The 27221-nt window shown below is 37.1% G+C and overlaps 2 protein-coding genes and 1 long non-coding RNA gene across 8 annotated transcripts; 2 read left to right on the top strand and 1 right to left on the bottom strand.

Moving 5' to 3' along the window:
- The first annotated feature begins 1754 nt into the window (after positions 1-1754).
- LOC105430602 (uncharacterized) lies at positions 1755-23098 on the top strand. Of its 2 annotated transcripts, none has more exons than XM_089079128.1 (7): positions 1755-2949; positions 5262-5472; positions 5581-5704; positions 5942-5987; positions 6392-6482; positions 6663-6869; positions 6978-23098. In XM_089079128.1, exons 1-7 carry the CDS (start codon positions 2804-2806, stop codon positions 10980-10982), a joined length of 4830 nt encoding a protein of 1609 aa, XP_088935254.1. In that variant the 5' UTR covers positions 1755-2803; the 3' UTR covers positions 10983-23098. The 2 variants fall into 2 exon arrangements, with proteins under 2 accessions (XP_088935254.1, XP_011642539.2); XM_011644237.3 differs by having other exon boundaries at positions 1756-2949; positions 6663-6860.
- Positions 14728-18335, bottom strand: LOC105430604 (uncharacterized). The gene is made up of 2 exons (XR_016139785.1): positions 18222-18335; positions 14728-18038 (listed from the first exon to the last, which is right to left on the bottom strand). It is a non-coding gene; the product is annotated as an uncharacterized LOC105430604 (long non-coding RNA).
- Sqor (Sulfide quinone oxidoreductase) lies at positions 19348-27026 on the top strand. Of its 5 annotated transcripts, none has more exons than XM_089079145.1 (9): positions 19348-21580; positions 24687-24824; positions 25019-25127; positions 25191-25415; positions 25487-25687; positions 25776-25985; positions 26104-26290; positions 26354-26600; positions 26717-27026. In XM_089079145.1, the coding sequence occupies exons 2-9, from the start codon at positions 24736-24738 to the stop codon at positions 26775-26777; spliced, it is 1329 nt and encodes a 442-aa protein (XP_088935271.1). In that variant the 5' UTR covers positions 19348-21580; positions 24687-24735; the 3' UTR covers positions 26778-27026. The 5 variants fall into 5 exon arrangements, with proteins under 5 accessions (XP_088935271.1, XP_088935270.1, XP_011642544.1 ...); XM_089079144.1 differs by lacking the exon at positions 19348-21580 and adding an exon at positions 24101-24310; XM_011644242.3 differs by lacking the exon at positions 19348-21580 and adding an exon at positions 24317-24536.
- The last annotated feature ends 195 nt before the right edge of the window (positions 27027-27221 follow it).

Here is a 27221-nt window from a genome sequence, read left to right as displayed (position 1 = left end):
TATATATACAAATTTCTTGAACGTGTTGATTGGCTACAAAATAGTGAAATTTCAGAATTACGTTTCAAAATTCTACCGACAAATTACATTTAGTATTTAGTATATAATATAATACAGCGATATAAATTGATAAAATTTATCTGTACTTTATTTCTGTATGTATATTTAATTAAAGAATATATAATGCAATAAATATCAAGAAATAAATCTCATATGCCTATGTAGAATGATACCCGTTTGACCATGTTCTAATTGACCACTAGCCAGTCACAGCGCTTGAACAGTGGAAAAATTCTAGGCGCCAGCCTCTGTAAGTGGCTAGTATCAATCGGGACATGGTCAAACGTGATGTCACCCGCCTATATATATTTCTATTCTAAAATGTCACTGTAAGTTAGAAAGAGAAATAAAGTTATAATAGAAAGGAAAGTGAGACAAAATATCATGCTCTCATTGGTTATGTACCTCGCTACGCATGCGCAATTCATTTGACAATTCAATACGCAGCCCAAAGGCACTGACGAAGAGTTGCACTCATGGGTATATACTTCATATGTCTGATAGATAGTCCTCTCTGACGTTAAAGTACTAAAAAGATTTTTGTATTAATTTTTTTTGTGTGTTGTTTACATTAAGACAAGTTGTTTACATTTTCTCTTAAAGGTAAGAAAAAAATTATTAATTAGATCAATTAAAAAATCCTTGATTTCAGATATATATTTTGTATAAATAATTTAAATGTTAATACGGCACAATTTCTTTCTATCTTATTCTTTCTTTTCTTTTTACAAAAAGAATTAAATTTGTTTTGATGAATAGTTATAGATATGAAAATCAATAAAAATTAGTTTCTCCAATTAATATTTCAATTCAAGCTTTTGTCAAGTCAGCAATTATTTTAAGTATGATTTTTACACGCGGTATGCTTTTATTGTAATTCCTTCATGAATGTGATAAAAAAAATTTACAAGAAATTTCAGTTTCGCATAGAACAAATTAAATGTAATAAACATGATAAATGCAAGCAAATTAAATTTTGCGACTATTTTATTCTTTGTACAATTCATAAATGTTCTTCGCGAATCACATACAAACATACAAAAATATATATAATAGTAATAATATTTCAAATTATAAAAAAATATACTTCTTAATATTAAAAAAATTAATTTTTTGCCCATATATTATTTTAGAATTTAATTTTCACTACTTTTTTTAGCAAATATTTTTGACACGTGTGTCATGTGCTTTTCACTTTACAAACTTATGCTTGTGTCCACAATGCTAGAAATCGGTCCGAGATCTCGGATGGAAAGAGAAATGACCAATTGCGTTTGAATAATTCGGCCAATTAACCATTGGCGATTGGTCAATTCTCTTTCTATCCAAGATAGATCTCGGACCGATTTCAAGCATCGTGGACACAAGGGCTTAGAACCACGTGCTAAAACATTTTCCATGCACACATTGACATAATCTAAATGGCTTTCTATGCATTCTACACATGCGTATGTATGTACGCGTTATGCGTAATGGCTCTCGCACACTGAACGCGACGAGCGATGAGCGATGAACGATATCCATTCGTGACGTTTGAAAAAGCAAAGCTCTCATTGGATATCGCTCATCGCGTTCAACGTGCGAGAGCCATAATTTGGAACAGACCCTATGTTCACAACACGGCGTGACTCTAGGAATTTTCCGTACCGTACCACGTGCGGAAGTATCTACGAACACGCCGTTAAAGCGCGCTTACGCGACGCCGTCGCGCTGGCCTTCGGAGGCGAGGCGAACGTCGGAGCGGTGGTGCACGGTCGCGCGGGGAGGTGAATTCTCTGTGGGAAGAGCGGGTGAAGGAGGACGAGGACGAGGACAAGGACGACAGCGACGACGACGACGACAACGACGACGAAAACAAAAACGACAGAGACGAAGGTGATACGGCGACGTGATTCGCCACGCATGTTACGCAACGTGTGATGCGACCGATGCACCGTCGGCTGTCTTAGCGTCGTTTTAAAGGTTACCATCGCGCGAAGGGAGCGATCCCCGAGGGGAAATTCATTTCGGTCGACCGACCGCGATGGGACGATGTGCCGCCGTCGTTGCTGCAGCAGCAGCGTGACGCGGCGGAGGTTATGACAGCGTATTCTCATGTACGATCGCGCCGCGTCGCACGCGTGCGAATGACAATCGGCCGAGAATACCCGACGTCCCTTATACATGTACGTTGGACGACGGTGCCTGGGCGACGTTAACGGAACGTCGCGATTTGATGCTGCGCGTGATTCTCCGCAAGCGTGGTGCGAGGGGAACGGCCCCAAAAAAGTGGTGCAACAAGTTCGCGGCGGATTGTCACGGCCGCTCTCGTTATTTCAGGTGACCCCAATCCAACGCATTCGCGCGATCGGCCGGTCACCGGAAGAGGAAGGAGTAGTCGCTGCTTCGTCTGGATCGCCTGGCGTCCGGGCGAATCTCGCGTGGCGCCCGAGAACGACGTTCGTTCCTCACGGAGCGCGTAACATCGCCATCGTCATCGCCCTGCGACGCATCGCGTTGCGTCACTTGCGCTCACGACGCCATTTTCGATTATTCGCGAGCGAACGGCGTGATAGCAGCCGGTGGCCGTGGCCGTGGCGACGGTGGGACGTGACTGCAGCGCGCGCCGCGCGACTGCCGCTCACTTCTCGGCCCTTGCCCTCTCGGCCCACCCCCCTCCTAACCCCTTTGGGGCCTGTACCACGCGATCCCGTCAAGTGTATATATCGTTTACGATTCACGGGTGGATTGTGTGTACATATAAATGGCGGCTGACGAAAGATGGTATTTTACGAGAGAACAGCTTGCCAACACGCCGAGCAGAAAATGCGGCATCGACGGAGACAAGGAGCTGAGCTATCGGCAGCAGGCGGCGAATTTTATCCAGGACATGGGACAGCGGCTTGTGGTGTATCCTTTTTTTGTAACACGCATAATCTACGTACGGCGTTTACTCGCGCGTTCTCTACGCTTCTACATAGATTGCTCTCCTGCGCCTTTTCCTCCCGCCATTTCCCCGTTTCGCGGATCTCCCTCGAGATTTGACGTTTCAGTCAAGCGTTCTTGATCAGTGTCGAGTGAGCAAAGAAAACCGACTAACCGCGAAAAGAACTTCCACCCCCTCTCCCCTCTATGGAATACGCACGTCTCCGATCTTGAACGGATTCCTCTGCTCCGCGCGGCACGGATGGATGATGTGCGGAAAACCGAGGATTCATCATATTGGAGTGTTGTGCATACCATGGAACGATTCTCGTCCAAGTCCCACAGTGGGTGGACAGCCGTCACTCACGGGGAAATTCAGCTGTGATCAGGGATGCGGTACCTAGAGTGACACGTAAGTGTTGCTCAGAGTTTATGTGTATATGTATGAATGTTGCTTGGATGAAGACTGATGAATTAATGGACACGTTCAGTTGAGAGAAAGTGAGAAATGAAAAGACTGGGAAGACCAGAAAGATTAAATATCCTGAACTTCAACCAGATGAACACAGATTTTAGGTACGCCACTTGGTGTCCTTTTTTCTAATCGAATGTTATCCGTTTGTATTTCGTATGTCCTATATGAAACAACGGACAAATTGTAAAAGAATATCGATGTTTCCTATTTGTTCTAGGTGCTACGTATATCAATGTATTCCAGTTCTGTTGCTGATACTATCGTTGTAAGGTGTGTTTTATTTGAACATTTGCAGCTACCTTATATGCATCATTCTTCTTTGTTTGATATTTGATAAAGAACAAAGATAAAAAATGATTCTAAGGATGTTGCAAATATTAAGTAAAACATATCCATAGACTGTGCAATGATGATGGATAATTTAGAAATATGTGGAAAGCTTATCTTATATTTGTAATTTTATTCATAACTTTTGCAATATACAGGAATTCAGTGCTCATTTCTTTTGTTAACACATTAGAAAGCACTTTTCTTGTTATATTTCAATTAAGATATTTATCATAATATATCAATATTTTTGTCACCATGACTTTTGTGTTTTTTCCTTTCGACAATAATATGAATAATGTATATATTTCATATGAAATTCCAATATTCTCATAAACTAAGATTGTTGTTAAGCAGGAAGACAACTTGGTGTTGATTCATTGAGTCAATTTCTCCATAGCTGTATGCACTTGGTGAAAAAAAATAAATTATTTTATATATAAAACTATACCTCTCTATTTTCTAGTCTCACCATTTAAGTTAATAGTATCAAATTTCTTTACAAGAGTAATGATATAGTCTGAAATTTTTTTTTATTTTTTTTTTTTATACCTTTTAAAAAATTGGAAAAGGCTTTCTCACTTAATCTGTCAAGTGACAAGTCCATCTCAAATATGCAAGTCTGTGTTTTTTTTTATTATGTTTATATTATAGAACACTGCAGATAGAGTGTCCATAAGGATATATATATATATATATATATATGTGTGTGTGTGTGTGTGTACATATATAAACATACATACATTACTAATGCTAAACTCTATTTATAAAAAAATTTGTGTTGGATTTGATTACTCTGTGTGTGTGTGTGTGTGTGTGTGTGTGTGTGTGTGTGTGTGTGTGTGTGTGTGTGTGTGTGTGTGTGTGTGTGTGAGACAACACACACACACACATATATATATATATATAGCTGTAAATTTTTCTTAAATTTTATCAGATGATTCTTATCTTCTATATAATGTAGATTATTTGAATATTGTTATCAAAATACCTTGTCATCGCTTAATGTGATGTGTATTATATGATTTTACACAAAAAGGAGAAAAATATTGCTACAAAGTATTCTGTATAATAGAACGCTTGAAAATATTTTGCCAAATGTTTTATAATCATATCCTGATAGGAATCATTTATAATTTCTCCTTTTTGTATAAAATTAACATTATAAGGCACAAATATCTCTCTTCGTTGCGTAATGTTGAAAGAAATAATACTTAAAATGATAATTACAGTTATCAGAGTTACCATAGTTTTCAAAAATACTTTCTTGAAGCAATATGTTCATTAAGAATATTATGATATAAATATTATGTACTTAATGTGATAATGAATGTATATCAGGGAGAACGCATTCCTTATCCTTAATTAATCCCAAACATTCCATGGATCAATGTGTGAAGATAGATTTATAATAAGACCCACAAACTATATAATTTTAATTTCTGTGTCTTTAAGAGATCAAAAAAAATTTTTTCCTTAATGAACAAAAAATCAGATCACAGTTATGCATCAACACAGCCATAGTCTACATGCACAGATTCTACGTATTCCATTCACTGACGCATTTCCACAGAAATGCTATTGCAGTGGCTGCTCTTTTTCTAGCAGCGAAGGTAGAAGAGCAACCACGAAAATTGGAACATGTTATTAAAATGGCATATATGTGTCTTCACAGAGACCAACCTCCACCTGATAGTAGATCGGAGGTAAATTTTATTTTAAGAAAGCAATCACGCAAAGGATGGAATTTTTTTTTTATTTGCTTTGCTATATCCTACTATGTGACACTTCTATAATATGTCATGTTCTTGCAGTCATTTCTGGAGCAGGCGCAAGATTTAGTATTCAATGAGAACGTTCTCTTACAAACATTAGGATTCGACGTTGCAATTGACCATCCGCACACACACGTTGTAAGATGTTGTCAATTAGTAAAAGGTAAGTATATAGGTTAGGTTATATTATTGATGCATCTAGTAGCGAAACTGCTCAATAAGCGCTCATTAAGCACTTTATCTTGATTGGAACATTTTTTTTGTTTGTATTCAATATAAATCTAAAAGTATACCAATCACAACTAAGTACTCACTGATCATTCATTGAACAATTATTCTACTAGAGGCTCATAATATATCATAAGATTGCTATTTCGATAAGGAATCTTCCTGCTTCTAGCAAGCAAGGATTTAGCTCAAACATCATACTTCATGGCATCCAACAGGTGTGTATTCAATTCTTCTACATTCTATTATTAATTATTAGAATTTTTTATTTTCTGAGAAATTCTGTCATTATATGTAAACACTTAGTCCACAAACTCTTCGTAGATATCTCCAAAATATAGAATAAATTATGCATAAAAATTGTGTCTCTGTGATAACATAGATATAATTTAATATAATAATAATAATTTTTATTCCATATGTTTCCACATAATATCAAATTGCTATTTTTGTTCAATAAATTTTTATATTATTTATATGTTATTTATGTATTTATATATACTTATACGCTTCTATTCACATTTAAGTCTTTATTAGATAATGATTTTGTCCATAACTATATTTTGTCAGGCTTGACAAATACCATGCAAGTTTTTTTCATATGATTTATTTTCTTTTGCAGTCTACATTTAACTACAATGTGTCTGCAGTATAAACCAACAGTTGTTGCCTGTTTTTGTATACATCTGGCGTGTAGATGGTCTAATTGGGAGGTAAGAAAAATATACAATTCATAAACATCGGCATAAGTGCGAAATGCATAAACAAACAATAAAAATTATAGAATAATCGATGTTGCATTTACCTTTATTGATCGTCTCCATTTCGATTCCTCTCAAGTTGTATGATATATTGATATGCTTTTAATGATCGCTTATTTTTTTCATGCACAGATACCACAAAGCACTGAAGGGAGACAATGGTTCTGGTATGTAGATAGAACCGTAACTGCGGAACTACTTCAAGAGCTCACAGACGAGTTTCTTCATATATTCGACAAATGTCCATCGAGATTGAAAAGAAAAATTATGAGCATCTCTGCAAATCAGAGTCCGAGCATTCATCCTCCGAGTCTCTCAAATTCGCCATTTGTAAGTACTGTAAGTTCTGTACGCGCGTCAAGTAAGCTGCTTTTTTCATTTCTGCTTTTTTTATTCTTTGATTTAATCCGTAGATCACTTTTAACTCCGTTTCCTTATTTTTTGTAGGATACCGAGCCTCGTAGAATACAATCTCCAGCCACCTCGGCGGATAATGCTGTCGCTGCCGTTGTCGCCCATTTAAATCGCTCCCATCACGCGGCGGAAGGTGCCGCCGTCGCTCACTCGAGCCGTTCGCATCACGCAGCGGAAGGCACCGCAGGTGCTCCTGCCGCCGCCGCCGCCCATTCGAGCCGCTCGCATCACGCGACGGATGGTACCGCTTCCGTCTCCACTACCGCTGCTGCTGCTCATTCGAATCGATCTCATCATACAACTGATGGTGCTGTCGCTCATTCGAGTCGTTCTCATCACTCGACGGACATCACTACTGCTTCCGTCACTTCCGTCGCCGCCCACTCGAGTCGCTCTCATCATGGGATGGACAGTGCCCCTGCCACTTCTGCCGCCGTCATTACTGCTGTTACTGCTCATTCAAGTCGATCTCATCATACTCAACAAGAGAAACAAGATGAGAAGAAAGCTGGTACCATCGCGGGACAACCGCCAATATCGAGATCAGTCACGATAGATTACAGAGAGTACCGCGAGAAAAAAGAACGAGAGCGTCTAGAACGCGAACGTCTAGAACGTGAAAAGACTGTCGCTGCGATTGGATGTCATAACGCTGATCCTAATAAATCCCATCATTCATCTCATCATCATAAACAAGTATCGAACGCGAGTATACCAAGCAAGCACCAAATACCATCCGTACAAAAAAGCACTGGTCTCCATCATAATCATCATCATCGTCAGGACATAAAAGTTGGTCAACCAGTTCCGCAAAGACATTCAAGCAGTGGTCAACCTAATCGCGACCCCAATAGACGATTGCCGAGGGAGCACAATGCCAATGTAGCCAGTGCGAGCGTCGGTATAACGCACTCTTCGCACTCTCATGCCAATTTGGATAGTTCCTCCGAGTCCGCTTCTCATAGGCCGGATAGTGCTATGCCGGATTCCGTGTCCTCGGCACATGGAAGTTTGCAGGAGAAAATGAGCACCAACAATCACGGACATAGACTGAATGCGCTCGATAGCAAGCATCAAGCGCACGATAAAAGATTATACCGAGGAGAGGATCCAAGACTTAAGTCCGCCAAGTACGCAGACATGAATAGGATTGAAAATCAACGCCGGAAAGCGGAGACTTTGGAACAGAGATGCGAGGAAGTACGGAAGCTGATTGAGAAGCCATTGCCGCCGCCGAAGCAGACGGATGTGCTGTATCTGATGAATGCGCAGCAAAAACAAGCGCACCATGCGAAGTATAATCAGCAGCAAGATAAATCACAGAGCAGCTCGTTTGTCGGCGATATAAAGCATACGCCGACTACCAATCAGAACGTGCTCCCGCAGGGTACGTCACCGAGCACTTCATCATCGCAAAAATCAACGTCTCTCAAGACGCAGATATATAATCAACATACCGCGCAGGGTGTATCCCAGATTCTGAAAGATACTATCAAAAACGGCAGTTCCCAGTCTTGCTTAAGTACGTTGAACAATGTAGACGATATAAAGACAGAGAAACGACCGCGATCTATTGCGCATGAGGACTTTGCTGAAAGAAACACCGCGGACGTTCAGCAGAGTAATCTGCACACACCACCTGGCAAGCACAAATCACTTTTCAGTCCAGAGACATCAATCACTCCCAAAGAATCACACGCGCAAAGCGTGAGGCCTAAATCAAAGCAGAAGACTCCACCTTTCGCAGCTACGAAGGTGAAGGAACGCGTATCACCGTTTGCGAGCTCCCCGACTCTGCAAGACTCATTAACAATGAAACGAATAGCCTCCAACGACAGCGGGCCAACCACACATAAAAGAATCCGTACTTCGAGTATCGGTGAGAATGAACAGTCTGTGAAAATAAAGCAAGAGATAAAGCTGGAGGATCCGTCTGTGAAAATAAAACAAGAGATGAAGCTAGAGGATCCATCCAGCTTGGAGGCGATGAAGATGCTTGGTCGTGTGCCCGATCTGATCCAACCAATACGTGACAATCCGTCGAATAGCAGAAACAGCAGTGCGTCATCCGTCATTAACGATTTGAAACCACCAGAACTCATCAAACCGTTTGAATCGGATCAGTCTCGTTACAACGCGATCGCGCAGCACAAAGGCTCGACAATGAATATGAGCGCACTGACAAATGGTATGGACCTCAACGTAATCAAACAAGAGTTGCCGGAACAGCGAATAAAAAGGGAGCTCCTTGATTACGTAAAGAAGGAGCCGGGACATAGAGCCCCAGAATCATTGCATTCCCACTTACAGACGAAGCTCGAGTACACGTCGCCGATAAAATCTGCGCAGAGTATAAGCGCATTGCTCCAGGAACCATTGGCGCCGATGCCATCGCTGTTGCAGGGATTGCAACAACATATACAACCTCAACAAATACAACCTCAGCAGATAAAAATAGAATCTCAGGAACATATACACCAGCAACAACATCATCAGCTACAGTCTATTCAGCATTCGTTGATAGAGCAGTTGCCAGTGACGAGTCAGTGTTTATCGATAACGAGCGATAATTTTACATCGATTGCCTCGACAGTCGACATCAGCGTTCTCTCTGACAACGTGTCAATGACGATGCCAACTAATAGCACCATAGAACTGCCGGCACCAATAGCCGCAGCATCGATTTCTACAGTATCGATTGTTCCTCCGATTGAAGAGAAAAGATCGGAGCACCATAAGAGTGAGAAAAAGAAAAAGAAAGAAAAACATAAACATAAAGACAAAGAGAAAAGTAAGGAGAAACATAAACATAAGCACAAAGACAAGGATAAAGAGAAACATCGTGAGAAAAAAGACAAGGAAAAAAGCGAAGAAACGCCGGCAGCAGCACCCATCAAGATTACGATTCCCAAGGACAAGCTGAACCTGAGCACGGAAGTATCAACAACCGTAGTCGGAGGCGGAGGCTTGTCCGACAAAAACATATCGCCGCAGAGTACAGGTCTAAAAATCAAGATCCCCAAAGAACGGCTCAAAGGCACCGATAGCGTGCCTAGTTCCTCACCAGCGCAGCCACCGATGATGCAGGCTCCGCTAAAGATTAAAATACGTACCGACGGCATCTCGAGAAGTTCCGCAGCGACGGCACCGCCGTCGGCATCATCGTCATCATCATCAGCGAATGGTTCGAGTGGATCCTCGCACATGCAGGTCTCCTCCGAATTATCCGCAAATGAAACGACGAATCGGAAACGTGAGCGCGTCGAGATGACTGGCGACAGTTCGGGCCTCCCATCTACAAAGAAGCAGTCGCTGGTGATACCCACTATGGGTTACGGACAGAGTCATCGACCAGGAGAACGGCAGAATGGCAGACACTATAACTCCGGCAGCAATAACAAGGTACGTGGTAGAGGCGCCCGTCAGCATCCCGGCGGTCGCGGTCCACCACCACATCACGCAGTTGCCGGTCAGCGCGGACCGCTAGCTGGTGGTCACTACCAGCGGGAGATTTACGGTAACGGCCGCGGTGGCCGCGGTGGCCGCGGCCATCAACATCATCAGATCCCCTTTCATTCCCAGCAGTCCCATCATCCCTCGACCGTTCACAGTGATGTCGGCGGATACGCGAGGGGAACTGGCCATGCTGAACAAGGCACGGAATCTTATTTTTACGCTAATTATCCGACGTCGATGTTTAATACGCCCGCCGGGTACATGTACGATCCTGTCTATCAACAGTACTATCAACAATTCCAGCAGCAGTCTCAGTATCCGATGTACTCGGCGGGAAGTAATTTGATAATAACGCCGGATGGCGCCATCAACACGTCGGTGCCACCGCCGTCGTTGCTCCCGAATCACCTCTATCAGAATCAGAATATGATACAACACCCTCAATCGGCTGGGTCCACCCGGCAGGAGGATACGCAATTGTTACCTCCACCGCCTCTTCAACCGCCACCATCGCCTCCTCCCCTGCCGAGTGGGCCGCCACCTCTGCCGCCTCCACCGCCCCCTCCTTCCATGTCGGAGTGAGAGATTTCAATTTCATATTGTTTAGTAAAAAGTAGAACTTGATAGAATCCTCATTGATACTTTTTTCGTAAACCTGAATGAGATTTGCTCATTGCTCTTTATAAAGTTCTCAGCAGATGCAAATTAAATTTGGTAGTGTAAATAGTATAGCGTAGAGATAAATTTTACATATTCTATATACTGCGCTATAAAATTTGCATAAGTCAAATTTGCATAAATCAAGTTATTCGTGTTCGCTAAGGAACAAAAATTATATATATAATTATATAACACAGTGGTTGAAATTCGATCGAGAGGAGAGAGATTGTATGACTCAAAATTAATTAAAATGATAGAACAAATTTCGATAATTATTTAATTTCTGCATAAATATTGATAGAATTATGTTCACTTACGATTTTTTTTAAATGAAAATTTGATTTTCAACATCTCTAATAAATATGTTTAAGAAATAAAATATTTCAATTGTTTATCTTAAAAGTCAACTAATAATAAACAAGTACAGATATTCAGTAGTCTGTATCGGCGTATTTGAATAATGCTTCACTCTTTTTTTAAAACTGAGTTTGAAAAAAGTTTATTTTGATTTATCTTGAATTGAAGAGAGAAAATATTTCTCTTTACGATTGTATTACGAATTTCAATTCATTTTGTATATAATCATATGAGTAACATCTCTGTATATAAATATGTAGTTATATAATTACATAACTATATAACTATATAGCTATATATTATATAATTATAATTATATATAATATATATGGTATATACATATAGTATATATAATTATATAATTATATATAAATTATATAAGAGAGAATACACACACACACACACACACACACACACACACACACACACACACACACACACACACAATACATTTTATAATTTAGAATTGTTTTCTTTATATGTACATATTGTATATCTATTATTGGCTACACATATTTCTTTTTGAACAATCAGACTGCTCATTATCATTTCGTTGATATAAAATTCCGCTTCGTTTCATAGACATTTCCATTCTCTAAGATCAGTAACATTTTACTGTATCTGATGGAAGATAAAGAAAAAGAAAATTTACATTCACTGAATATTCTCTTCTTTTCTTTCTTCTTTTTCTTTTTATTTTCTTATTCTTTCTTTCTTCTATAGCATTTTTCGATAGAGTAAAGTGTAGCGATTAATTTTCACAAAATAGTTTTCGATTGAAAATTTGTATATATGTGTATAATTTCTTTTTCTTATATGTAGTGTTTATAAAAATCATACGTAAAAAATAATTTACGAAGATCAGAAAATTAACAATTAAAAATGAAGGAGATAATTTCTAACAATACCAAATCTTTTATTTGTATGAATATGTCATACTTTTTTGTAAATTCAGATGAATACGAGATTATTCTTGCTAATTTTGCAATTACTATATATATAATAAAAATATGCACTTTTTATGTGTGTGTGTATATATATATATATATATATTTTTTTTTTTTTTCTTATACTTGAATTGGGAGTTGGATTCTATGCAAGATCTCCTCCGATCATTGTTGGAATCGCGAAAACGCTAAATTTATCCTTTTTCCCTTCGATTTGACTAAATAATTTAATAGAAATAGTAGCATGCCGTTTATTCTTTTGCCACTTGATTGCTTCGATTGTTTCTTCTTTTCGTAGATATTTATTCCCTAACAGAAAATCTTGATTATATATGACATCTTATTCCAGCATCTTAATTTTGTAGTGAAGTATTAATTCATTATTTATCGTCAATTCGATAGTGTAATTTGAGTGCTTAAAAAGCATGAAAATCTGTAATATGTAATATCGATATTATGGGAATAATTTAATCTTTGATGAGTTTCATATAGTCGATCTCATGAGCCTTAATTGAAATTCAATTTAGCTTGTGGTCGATCCATGCATATAGAAGTTATTAGTGCTGCAATAATTCAATGTGTCTACGGTATCGTTTTGGACAGCATCGTTATTTATTTTCTCTTAATTTCTCTTTTCAACATCAGGTTAAAGTCTCCCACTCGTAGCCAGCATGATCTACATATTCCAAGAATGTGCAATGAAGGTGCATAGAAATGCACGAATGTGCTCTTGCTTGTTATTATTTTCATTTTTATACATAGTGCCTAAAGAAATGATAAAAAAATAATATAAATTAAATAAAAATAATAGAAAATTATAATGGATAATTATCGAGATTTAAAGGATCTTAATAGCAATGAAATAATTTTCTTTATTGCATCCTTTATAATAAATTAGCATTTTCCTCCCAACTCAAATACGTATTGGAAATGTTAGGATTATTCTTAACTGCTTTTCAAATTAATATATAATTTTCAAGATTTTTAAAAAATTTCCTATGTAGCTGTTTATGACCGCTTTAATATTATGCTTTTAATACGAGTCTAAATCGAAATTTTCGATTTCTTCATGATCTTCAGGACTTATTCTTCTTTCTTTTTTTTTTCTTTTTTTTTTATTTTGCGATGGAAACAGAAATATTGGTAAAGAAATAGGAAATTTTTTGAAAATCGCAATTTTCTTAGAAATCTCTATAGAGATATTTTTCCAGGCATCTTTTGCACATAATTCATCGTTTAATAATTAAGTATGCTGATTAACCGCTCGCGTATAAAGACTTTAAAGAAAACATCATAAGGTCGTAGCTGTAGGTGCGACGAAGAGGAAAACCGCGTTGTAAAAGTTGGAGAAGGAGAACACACTGCCACGTGTAGACGGAATATATTAAACGAAGAAAGCATAGCAGACAGAGCGATATGATTTCCTATCGGCGTCAGTCATTCTTCCGGAAGACTATTGCTCGCGAGGATTTAGATTTAGTGAAATAGCGAGAAATGCACACGCGCAACGCTTTTGTCGGCCAGGGAGATTACGCTCACGAATCGTCGTCGAATGCAAGGAGCACGAACTTTGATTAGTTAGCCCGAAATCAATGATCTTGTTTAAATCTACCACAGAAATGTGAAACTTTTATGGAACAAATATTAACTCAGGAAACGTCGTATCGGATTGAATTATATATATGCGACCGATATATTACGCTCGGAACATATTTTTTAAGAGTGTGTATATTTTATGTATACGTATATTCACATGTACAGAGCTCGTTCACAAGAATGTGTATAGTTTATAATGTGCAAAAGCGATATTATATCGGAATCGTGAATGTGTCATTGTTAATTGTTATATTGTCACGATTACCATTGCTGTTCTAACGTATGCAAACGACTGATTTGCAAAATGCAGAGGATTAAGAGCACTGACAATCTCACGATATGAGATCCTTTGCGTGTATAATTGTATAGTTTTTTCTTCCCGTGTGAACTCAAATCTGCTATCTTTGTAATTTATCATAGATATATGTATATATGTATGTATAAAAATATATACATATATATGTATATATAGAAACTTATCCCTGCGAGCTTACGAGGATATACATCTACATTTTAATTAAATCTAAATCCTTATCCTAACTTTTACGTAGCATCTATAAATTATTTTAGGGGGATGGGACTTTGAATAATAAGAATTTTTTAAAAAATAATAAAATAAGGAAAGTAAAAAAATGAAGTTCTATAGCTAGGGAGGGAAAGGGTTATAAATTTATGACCAATGATAAGCTTAGCTTAGTAGAAAATTGTTAAAAAACAAGTGTAAACATCTTGTTCATTTGTGACTTAAATCAGTTTTATACTTAATATCTTTGCCTATCAATTTAATTGGTCCACAACTTAAATACACATAATTACCGTTTTCTCCCTACGTCTTGATACTTATAAATTTGGTCACTTACATTTTCACACTTCTTTTCTTATTTCTCTCTCTTTTTTATATTCTGTTCTGCTTCCAAATCTCCTCTTCTCTGTTCAAAACTTGCTCGTTACCACCGTCCGCTTTCTTCAATCCTTTCTTCGTATGAACTATAATACATATATATAAAATTATATATATTAAATATTTTTCTGACATGTTACATATATTTAGTTCTCGGTAACTATTGGAGCTTACACGGGACGAGATTAGTTTTAGGCATATGTACTTTTAAACGCGGTTTTTCTCCGTGTATATGTAGGTGGATGTGTGTCAAATTTATTGAAGACAGTCTATATTAATATATTATATATATATATATATATATATATATATATTCGGTACATCATGAAAAGATTCCGTTTCCGGAATGTGATATTTTATAATTCCGTGCTGAGGATTTTTAGAAAGAAATCTCTCGTATGCTGCATGGGATATTGTTCTCAGGAAACTCGCGCGTCTTTTCTCTTATTTATCGTGTGAATTGAAGATTAATGTACTAGCGACGTGATCTCCGCCGATTGTAACCCGATTTATTGCCAAATTACGACAATATGTGTGAACGAGATCGTGCACGATGACGAAAACGCAAGTCAAAGTGATGAAACTGCGTAGTCAAATAGTGCAATCATAAGAATAATTGAAAAGAGCAGTAGTAGAAAGACAAAATAATTACTAAGGTCAATCTCTAGTTTTTATATTCTGTGATCGTAAGAAATGTAAGAAACAAACAGAAAAATATATATTATATATATATAGAGAGAGAGCACTCTATACATCACTATATCGCTTTTCTTGTTAACATAATAAATTTTCAAACTAGTAATTAAAATTAATTTTTACTTGATAAAAATTCTATTATTTTTATATTGAATTAATGATATTAGAATCTTTGTGTAGTTAAAATTATCATGCGTTTTAGCAAAAAAAAAAAAAATTTGTTTAAAAATAAAACTAAAAAATTATTTAGTGTACTGCAAAGTAAATAAGTGATGGCAAAAAATTTTTTTTTCTTTTTTTTTCTTTTTTTTTTTAAAGGTAGAATAACTGAAATTCGACAAGAGAATCTGTGATTGATAGCAACGGTAATGTAGCAATGAGAGAGATAGAGAGGGGAGTGAGCGAGTATGCGAGAGAGTGAGAGAACGAAAGAGAGAGAGATAGGTGACACACACATATATGTATTAGAGATGTACATAAGTTTCCAGCGTTTCGCGAATATTTTTGATAATCTTAAATTTTGAAAATTTTTTTTAGTAGTCTTTGAGGTACTTTCCTTTATTTCAATTGAAAAAATGGGATTCTCTATTGTATATCATAATAGAATGATCTAGGTTTCGAATTAATGAAAATTGTCAAATTGGTGTATCGGCTATAATGCTGTTGTCAACGGACGAATGCCGCATCGATCCAAAAAGAGTGATCATTGCCTCTAAAACATCACGTACAGATGCGAGCTCACGCGCGTGAGCGCCGAATGAATTGAGAAACACAAATCTTTAGGATACAAGTAAATCGCCAAAAGAAAAAAAGATATAGAAGAATATATATATGTGTAGCGTGAAACACACTGCGTAAATTCTGTAAAAGATGTATATTCGCCACTCGTCGCGTACGCTACCTGTCTTGAAGAATGAAAGACGAGCGCAGGAACGATCAACGTTGACGTAGTTTTGAACGTAGATTGAAAACGCCTTTCAACGAAACGATTTGAATATTCATTCTTGTTTGCTCGCGAAAAACAGATCGAGAAATTGGACGATTGGGATCCTTAATTGGGAGCCACACAGAATTATACAACAGGGATCGTACGCGTCACGTGGTCGATGAAAAAGAAAAAAAAAAAGAAATATTAAAGCAATCCAAATAAACGTACTGTGCAAACGAAACGTACCTTAGTGATTATTTTGTCTTTTTCTTAATACCACACATATTATATGTATATATGCAATATCGCACACCGTACCGCCGCATCTCTTTTTCTTTTTTTTTCTTTTTTTTTTCTTTTTTTTTTAAGTATATATGTACTAACATCACGGCTTAGGAGTATATTGTACGAGTACCATATTGCAATGAGATTGCCAACACAAATCACACGCGAAACAAGTTCACCAAAAGTCAACGGAATGAGATTAATTGGCGTTACCCATGTCATTTGTTCTTGTCGCTTGGTGAAGGGTACATCACGACCACTACTATTATTACGAGCAAAATATTGCTGTTATCGCTGGATTATATTATCGCTATAATAGCGTTGTAATGTTCTGCGACATGTGTGTGCGTGCGTGCATGCGTCATGTGTGTGTATGTGTGTGTGAGCGTGCGTGTATGATGGCATGAGCGCGAGTATGAGCATGCGCTCGCACACTTTACACTTTTTTACAATACGAATGAACATTGCATGTGTAGAATTCGCAAACAAACATGCTTTTACTGATTCGCTTAGCTTCACTCCGCTTTGCTACGTTGGCCTAAGATAGACGAGGGGACAAGTCCAAGGCAAAGAGCGGATCCACCACAGAAATCCTGACCCAACACTCCCACTGCATTCTTTTGTCACTCGCACTACGAATTATAAATAATTTATTAATTTATTAATCTGTTTTTATACGCATCATGCTTTTCATCTTAAAACCTTACGCTGAAATTAACCCGAGATACTTAACTTTTCTCAATCCATCCATTCCTATCGATCCGTCCGAAATCGAATCCTTATAGAAAGAAATGAGAATTCGCAAAAAAAAAAAGATGAAAGAAGATGCGAATTCGCGCTGCGTTTAATCACGGAAATGTGAAAATTGAGTCGTTTATTTTGACAATCCTGTTGAAGACTGATACACGCCACGTCAGATCCAGCTTAGAAGATCCACGTCTTCATATTTCAAATCTGGACTCGCAATACGGCGCAACGTCCTCAAAATAATAGACTCAATTACATCGAGAGCACGCTAGAAATGTACGCGGCATACTTAATCGTGTGACGCATTAGCTTATTCTTTTTTACTAGCGGAAGACTTTCGCTCATCTTTGCATTTCTTCACGGAGCAAGACGTCACAATTCTATTTGTCGTTTTCAGGAAAGACACACGTCCAGTCATCACAAAAGCTCCAGCAAACTGCCACAGTCTCAGCAGTCCCACGCGACGTAGTGTGACAATTTGGATGAAGTAATCAGAAGTTGCTCCAAACGATCGGTCCATGCTGAAGAGGAAAGCGCATAGTCCGAACTAATCCACTCAGGTGGTAGGATGATTAATGAGGGAGATATTACTACTTTGTTTTATTGTCCTAAGCTTTTGAAACGATAACGAGATATATAACACTCGGATATGTTCTGAGATATATTTTGAGAAATTTCTGCAACATGTATATACCAGAACATACCTGATTTGTCTCTGATATTGATCGTTTGCCTCGATAAGGATCATCTCTACTCGTTCATTTCTTTCTCAATCTCGCCTCTTCTCTTTTCTCGTTCTCTCACGCTTTCTTCTTATTCTGGCGATGAGAAAATGGTTTTCTACAATCGTCACAGTGACATACCTTAGATTAAAAAATGTAAATAAGAGAGAGGAAAACATGATCTTACTCAGTTCAATTAAATGTGACGCACTCCTGATTGCTCGCGATTCTTTTCACTCGCCCGCCTCTCTTCCATTCACAGAGCGCACATGCAATTGAGTGATGATCTTGAAACGGAGATGATTCTTGTTGACGAACGCTCTCTCGTCTGTCCTAAATGAAAATTTATGACAAAGTGCGTGAAGTATTAGTACATGATTAACGATTGTTAATACCGATGCTATGATCTAACGCTTCGCTATTTCTAATGCGAGTTTCCACTTGTTTATTATGTTTTCATTCAAGTGTCTCAAAATTATTTTTTATTTGATTTTATTTTAGTTTATATACATGTCTCTTTATACTTCGAGAGATTGATAATAGTAAAATTTACAGAAAAATTTTTCTTGACCTTGAAATGAGACTTGGTGTATCATATATAGATTCTTGAAAGAAATCTGTCTCCAAATGAAGATGTCAAGATTTCAAAGACAAAATTCATAAAACAACCTTAAAAAAAATCTAAAAAATATAATGCATATTTAATATAACAAAGGTATATAAGAGTATAATTAATTATATTCGAATAAAAATCGAAAAAACTGTAAACAAGCATTTCATCGAAATAAAACAAGAAAAATCAATTTCGGAATGTTCGTAATTTTCTGATATGATCAGTATAGTGCATTTTTATATGCAATAAAGTATATGCATACAATAAATTTGTATTAAATGCTTTTGCATATTTTTTCATAAACTTCATAACATGTTATTTTTGAAATTCTGAAATGTAACTTGATACATAAACTCAAATATTAGTTTCATTTTTAATATTTGAATATCTATACGAAACACCTAATCTTGTATCAAAGTTGGATAAAAGATTTTTTTGTAATCGATAGCATCTATAATTAATAATTAAAAATGATGAAAAAAAATTCCTATGATGAAAAAAATTCAATATAGATATATTCATAGATATTTGACTACATCCGAAGAAATATCGAAAAAATATTAAAAAAAGAAAGAATGTTATTTTAATAATAAACTCGCGCGAGTAGCGATGCGTTAAGTCGGAAGAGGGTGGTTAATATACCGTTTAGCAAAGAGAGACCTTCGTTATAAATTGTTTCAGGGAAAAAAAAGAGAAAGAGTAACGAGAGAGAGAAAGAGAAAGGAAACTTTGCAAACTGTCAGAGCTTCACAAAGATTCACAAAGATTAGATCTTGATAAAGAGATGAGAAAGAAATTCATTCTTTCTTCGCATTTCTTTCGTCGCCTTAATAATATTTCATATTTATCCCGTCGTTCTTCCCAGAAGAACGTGAATATTCATCGCCGAATTCTTGGTCTGTAAATTGACCATCAACAGGTTGGTTCGTTGCAGAGGAAAATTTGGGATTTGATTCGGGATTTTGTTTTGAATAGCTGCATCTCTCTCCGATGAAAAAAAATCTTAAGTAGATATTATTATAGCCCGAACGGAATCCAATTTCGCCCGATTCGGGATATATAGTTAGGTAAAAAAATTGCGTATTTCTATGATATATTGGGATTACTGTAGCGTTGCAGACGTTCAGGCTGCTCTAGATTTTTTAAGTGGGATAGCGCTATTATGTTACAACTAAGAGTCTATGGACTCCGGATACGTTATGCATTTAACAATGCCTTATTTCCGGCTGTGTTTTAATTGATATTTCGCCCTTTTCATTTAAACTTTCACGCGCATCGGTAGCGATGCGGCGACGATCATAGAGAATAACGATCGATTCATATTTCCTCACGATGACCTAACGTTCTCCCGGTCCTCCGGTTTCTCCGATGATTCATCCCTCCATCGAAAGTCAGTGTCACCGATGCTCTGCCTTGTTACCGATTGTTCCGCGAAATAAATCCACGACCGAATGTCTCTACAACGAAACGATCGATTCGAGTTAAGAAGAGGCAAATAGAAAGAGAGAGAGACACAGACACACACACACACACACACACACACACACACACACACAATCAATGTACACGTGCAGTAAAATACCTGGACGATACCCGATGGTATATTTATATTATCAACTTATTATTCTGTAAATAGTTCTCTATCTGCATAATGTAGTAAGTAAACATAATATGCCCTATCGCGTAATTTAGGAATAAGAAGTATGGAGGAATATTGATATTATATCAACAGACTGTAAATAAGATTATTTTGTAATGCCAAAAGAAACCAAATGAGAATAAACTACTTCGACGCACCGTGTTACGTATCGTTGAATGCGTACAAAAGAGACACACACGTTTAACGCACGTATACACATGTTCACACACCATCCACTCAACACACACACACACACACACACACACACACACACACGTAACCACACGCATTCGCATATGTGAATGCTCCTCCAAGATGTATAGTTGCGCGCAATCACCTATGCGAAATTAACATGTGCACAATACGTTTCATTGACGATACGCGCCGATAATTGTACTTTGTTGAGCGGTTTATAATTGTTCACGACGCCGTAGGATCAAAGTGTGTTCGCTCGGCCGACGATCGTCCCAACATACATTTTTTGTCCTCTTTTTTTTTTTTTTTCTTAAGTAACGATCAACTTAAGTTAAGCCTTACCTAAGTTAAGTCAATTAAATATGCGAAGAGTTAAGTATGAATTGTGAATGCGCGCGTTTATGCCGCGTCCCACGACACTGGAATAAGAGAATGAGAAAGAGATTAGAACTTTGCCTCTCTCGCCACGTGTGACTGATGATTTAATTAATGAAGTTTGTAGCGTGCGCGCGCGCGTGCGAGAGAGAGAGAGAGAGAGAGAGAGAGAGAGAAAGAGAGAGACGGGCGCAGAGACGTTGGATCGATTAGTTATGGAGTATATGGTCTTATTATTAGAATGACAATGTATCGCCCTATCACGAAAGTGAGATTCTGCACATGCAATAGCACGTCTTGTTCCTCCATTTCTTTTCTATTACTTTTTTTTTGGTCTTTTTGTAACGTGCGTATATTGAACATTGTACACGCGGAGTGCGAATCCAATGACGATCGTATGATGTAACACGATTATGTTGCGAGCGAGTTCGCGACGAAATCGCAGTGCTGTGTCCTTCGCAAGAGTATTTTTAATATTTCATTGTAGAAGAAAGGAAGAGAAAGGGGGAGAGAGTGGGAGTGAGTGTATTTTCTCGTGTCAACTAGTTTTTGGCTTAATCAATGAACTTCGTAACCGAGAGGAGAACAGATTAGGAAAGAAGAGAAGAGGAAAGGGGGGAGGGAGAGAGGGAGTGCAGCTAGATTTGAACAATTTTCATTGAACAATCTTCTTTTTGTTTACCTCTCGGCTACGTGGTAATAGAAACGTTTATTACTAATTTGTTTCGCCACACGTATACATATGTAATTAGCGCAATTGTGTTGTGGGAGAGAGTCGTTGCGAGCGAAGCAAAACATTATAGCTTAATGAAAATCATGCACTTTTTTTTACATATATTTACAATCTTGTGTTTACCGTGTGCAAGACACAACATCGAGTGATCATTCCGATGAAAATTTTTAGATTTTGTTCCTTAGAGATTAGTTTTGCATGAGTACACGAATCCCTCGCTTCAAAATTTGAGGGAGCGGGATGGTGAGGGAGGAAGGGAAAAATTCTTTTTTGTATGTATTTAGTTGCTTGATTCTTTCTTACGCTTCTCTCAACGGCTCTTGCCCGAACGATCGTCGTCGGAGTGAAGAGGGAGGACGGCGGGAGGCCTCCGTCGTTGTCGCAATTATAAAATCGCGAATGTGCGATGCGTCGATGGAACGAACAAGTCCGTGTACGCTGATTGCGCTCTCGTGAAAAATGGGCGACTAGTGAAAGTCGACGGGAAACCTGTCCATAACGCTGTACATAATAATTTTAGCTTGTAAGGATTTAGAAAAATAACAGCCGATGTTAGCACGGCGAGAGACGAGGGGAGAGATGAGAGAGAGAGAGAGAGAGAGAGAGAGACAAAGAAAGAAAGAGAGAATGTAAAAAAGAACTGTCGCTCTCGCGTCTCCCGGTCGCGTTCGGAATAGGCTCTCTCGTGCTTGGAAGATCTTCTCTCTACGAGGTTGTCCTTTTTCTTGCTGCAACGAGAACTTGTTAATCCTTTTTTCGTATTGTAGGCGAACGTATATCGCTCACGTCGCTTCACCATTTGTTGGACGACGGCGCGAATATCCCCTCGGTATACCTATAAGAATCGAATTCAAATGTGAATTTTCCGGCGTACCTTGATCATTCGTGTCTCATCGAGCGAAGTGGCACGAGACGCGCGATTTCCTTTCTCGAGTAAGAATCGTGCGCCTCGTGATGCGAGAAAAGGATTCCCGGCGATTTTTGTAGCAATTAAACGGAGACCTCCGAGGCTGACCTGCCACAACCGAGGGACTCCGTTCCGATTCGATTTCTTCATCTTCCGTTTTTTTGTAATTTATTTTCGAGTTTGCGTTCCACGACTTTTAACATATAAAGCGTTCCACGATTTTTACGTATAGACCTCGTGCCACGCGACTCGAAGCTGGCCGCGAATCGAACGCGAGTTGAAGTTCGCGACGCGACCGGGGACCCGGCTGAACCGAGCCGAGTTTGCCTAGTTTAAGGCGACGTTCAAAGAAGTTATCCTCAATAAAAGAGAGAAGCAAACGATCATTAAAAACCAATTGTCAAAGATTTTCTTTATCCCGCTCTTCCATTCAATCCCCACGCTTGAATTTTCATTCCTAATCGGATTTCGCTAGACATTTAAATTTCAGGGATGTGCGTTTACGTAGGGCGCGAGAGGGCAAGAGGGAAACAGACTCAATCAACTTTACGCAACTTTACTCTTCGGGCCTCGTGTCGCATCAAGTTGCACACGTTACGACATAGCCACGCGTGATTCAAATCAATGTGTTTGTACAGCCATTTAATTATCAAATATGTTTTGTTTTATGTGGTTATAAGATCGTCAATTCAATAAAGAGAGCATTTTTCGTCGTTGAGACAAAACGTTTTCCTTTTCTCTTTTTATTATCTTCGCGCCACCTCTCAGATTATTTTATTTCTTATGCCTTGTTTCTAATCTCGCGCGGAATGTTCAAGCGATAGAAACGCGATTTGACAGAATCTGAAGTTTGATCAGAATATGCTCCAGAATATGGTTGAACCACATTGCATTTTTTCAGCTTAAGACGATTCAACATTTCTTCTCAATAAAGAGAAAGATATGGATACGAGCTATCAGAAATTTTTTTATCCAGAAAATTTACGAAATTTATTTCTTTACTTGCAATTAATCGTGATAAAAATTTTGACAGAATTGGAATTTCGAGAACATTGTAGATAGTGCCGTATCTGTAACTCGAGAGGCCCCAGTTCCCTTTTAAGCGCTCTAATATTCATTTCTTTCAAATTAGATTAACTTTAATCTCGATTTAATTTACTTTCTTTTTCTAATTCTTTGATCTAAAATAAGATAAAAAGTAACTTAAATCGAGATTATAATTAATCTATATTGATAAAAATATATACAAAAAAAATATTAGAAATATTTTTTTCAAGCCTATTTTTTACTAGACTGTATTAAAATTTTTTTTTCGTCAAACTTCAAATCATATCTATTTCATTAAGTACAAGTGTATCTTAATATAGCTATAAAAAAAAAACATACCTTTTATGCATTATTTATTGATGAAAATTCTAGAAGTCACACCGAGGTTTTATTCAATCGTGAAAAGAAAAAAATTCTATTAACTAATCGAATTGCACTTTTCATGCATGCATTCCACTTTTCCTGGTGTCGATCTCTCGAGGTCTCGAGTCTTCGAGGACCTTATGTTCCCGACGTTCTGCGCCTGTAAATCCAACTCTGTATCAGAGATGCCTCGATCAAGGTTGTGTGAAGGTTTCTTGTCCGTTATTACAATGTGCCGGACGTGCCGGATGTCGCGTATGCGAACGACGAATCTTCGAGATCGGAATCGTAATCAATCCTTTTTACACGTGCAATTTGTGATATCACGAGATGAAGGCGCATAACCAGCCCGGCCAGATGTGAGGGATTAACCTAAGAGACCAGGAGATTCGAGAGGCCGACCATATATAAACAAGATACAGATGGTCTCATATTGTTGATACGTGATATCGGTCTGATTTCATTGGTTATTTTTTTTTATCGTATTTTTTCCTTGGAATTTGATAACTTGTGTGTCATTACAACAGAACGCCAATATTACATTGTTGATATGATTAACAATTTTTTTTTTGCAGATCTTCACTTTCCTCGTCATAGAATCACGTTTGATTTTTAAGATAAACTATGTCCCGTCTACTGTTTTCCCATAATTCCACACAGATGCTGTCAAAGTATATGTCACTCAGAAATGAGAGCAGGCAGATCCATCATTCGTGAGTATCTGTTTTGCTAATGAAATGCTGTTTTGCTTATTAAATATAAGTTTATTCTTTTCTATTGCATTGGGGAATAATACTTTTTGCTCACTTTTAAACTTAAAACGTGTTTATTTTATTTTAATTACTATGAATATAAAATAACTAAGTTATAAACTGTACATATAACATATTCAAATTGGTTGCATTAGTTGCAAGATCCTGGTGGTTGGAGGTGGCACTGGTGGCTGTTCGATGGCAGCAAAATTGTCAAGAATGTTGAATGATCCAAAACAAGTTATCATATTAGAACCTAGCGATGTGAGTAATAAATAAAATAGCAATACGCATAAGATTCTTTAACAATAATTCTAATTTTTATAGGTGCATTATTATCAACCCTTGTTTACCTTAATTGGTGGTGGTATTAGTTCATACTCTTCATCGAGAAAATACATGAAAGAAGTCCTACCAAAAAATGCAAAATGGTTGAAAACTTCTATTGTCGAATTTCAACCAGATGTTAACAAAGTATCGACGCATGACGGTGACACTATACAATACGACATTATGATTGTTGCGCTTGGCTTGCAATTGAGTTGGGACAAAGTGAGATATTAAATATAATCCAAAAATCTTGAACTAAATTCGTACAACATTCGAATTAAATATTTTGATAGATTCCAGGTCTGATGGAAGGCATACATAATCCCGATGCGCAAATCTGTTCCATTTATGGACCTGACACTGTGCCTCATGTTTATCAGAAGTTAAAAAACACTGGACCAGGAACCGCGATATTTACATTTCCGAATACTCCGGTCAAATGTCCGGGCGCGCCTCAAAAGATCGCTTATATTGCCGAGGATTACTTTCGCAAAGTATATCTATATATATCTAACTCTATTATACTACGCCAAATCGTAAGGGGAATTCTCAATTAATTACCTATATTCATTTTATCTAAAGCACAATTTACGAAATAACATCGATGTCGTGTACAACACATCCCTGCCAGTTATATTCGGAGTTAAAAAATACGCCGATTCTCTCTGGGGTGTATGTAAAGAAAGAGACATTACTGTTAATCTTCAAACAAATTTAGTGAAGATAGATCCGAGCAAAAAACGAGCCACATTTGAAAAACTAAACTCACCAGGAGAAACATTGGAACAGGAAGTAAGTTTACAGAAAGTAATATTGAATTGATTTTTTTTATCCGAGATAAAAAATGAATTCAATATATGTAATATTACTCGATAAATCTAAATCATTAATATTTTTTTCATTGTACTAGTATTCTCTCCTCCATGTAACGCCTCCAATGGAGCCGCCTGCAGTTTTGAAGGAACATTCGGCACTGACTAACGAAGCTGGATTTCTCAGTGTCGATCCTAAAACACTACGACACACAAAATATTCAAATATATTCGGCATAGGCGATTGTACAAACACGCCGAATTCTAAAACAATGGCTGCGATAGGTAAAGCAAGAATGTCTTATAAATTTAGCAGGAAAAAACTTATATAATGATTGTTATGTGTAGCCGCGCAGGGAAAAGTATTGTACCAGAATATCCTGGATGATTTGGCTGGTAAACCAATGACAATGGCTTACGATGGTTATGCATCATGTCCATTAATTACTGGTTATGATAAGTGTATTCTAGCAGAATTTGATTATAACTTACAACCAAAAGAGACCTTTCCAGTGAATCAAGGCAAAGAATATTATGTTATGTTTTTGCTAAAAAAATATATGTTCCCATTTATATACTGGCATTTGATGCTAAGGTAAGATAATTAATAAATTGATACATAATTAAAAAATTTCTGTATTACTGTATTTATAGCATGTATTTATAGTATGTATTTATAGTATATATAGTAATGCATTCTTTTTTTTCCAGAGGTTATTGGAATGGACCTGAATTCTTTCGTAAATTCACGAAGGCTTTAAAGAAAGATTAGTGCTTTTAGGAAGACTAAAAAAAATATGCTTTTTTTTTGTATTTTTCTTTTTAGAAAAATTAGATTTAGAATATCTAATTAGATATAGAAAAATAATGCCTTTATTTAACAATTAATTATATACATATGTACATATCATAAATATAATTTTGCTCTTTTTATTTATCAAAATTAGGATTTAACAATTTATATATATGCAATATATATGTAACTGCAAGATGGAAAAATATATTTTTAATGATTATTGAAGCATTGTTATAATATATCTTGTTGAAATATATGACAGAAATTTATATGTAATATAAAAAAAGTCTATGAAAATTATTATTACATAAAAGTATCGCAGATTTGTAAAATCTGAGAGGAATCTAAAAGGAATTATTAAATAATTATTAATATTTATCGACAATAAACTTTTTATTATTGATATTAATTTTGTTTTAA

The sequence above is a fragment of the Pogonomyrmex barbatus genome, unplaced genomic scaffold, assembly GCF_055798465.1.
Source record: "Pogonomyrmex barbatus isolate J1 unplaced genomic scaffold, ASM5579846v1 scaffold3, whole genome shotgun sequence".
NCBI classification, from domain to species: domain Eukaryota; kingdom Metazoa; phylum Arthropoda; class Insecta; order Hymenoptera; family Formicidae; genus Pogonomyrmex; species Pogonomyrmex barbatus.
Note: the sequence above shows the minus strand (reverse complement) of the source record. Positions and strands in the feature narration are given on the sequence as shown.

Excerpts from the sequence above, each read along its gene's own strand:
- LOC105430602 (XM_089079128.1), top strand. The coding sequence starts at position 2,804 with ATGGCGGCTGACGAAAGATGGTATTTTACGAGAGAACAGCTTGCCAAC. Across the intron at positions 2,950-5,261 it reads ATGGGACAGCGGCTTGTGGT|ATCACAGTTATGCATCAACA; the intron begins GTATCCTTTTTT and ends ACAAAAAATCAG. Across the intron at positions 6,483-6,662 it reads GTAGATGGTCTAATTGGGAG|ATACCACAAAGCACTGAAGG; the intron begins GTAAGAAAAATA and ends TTTCATGCACAG.
- Sqor (XM_089079145.1), top strand. The coding sequence starts at position 24,736 with ATGTCCCGTCTACTGTTTTCCCATAATTCCACACAGATGCTGTCAAAG. Across the intron at positions 24,825-25,018 it reads AGCAGGCAGATCCATCATTC|TTGCAAGATCCTGGTGGTTG; the intron begins GTGAGTATCTGT and ends TGGTTGCATTAG. Across the intron at positions 26,291-26,353 it reads TAAAACAATGGCTGCGATAG|CCGCGCAGGGAAAAGTATTG; the intron begins GTAAAGCAAGAA and ends TGTTATGTGTAG.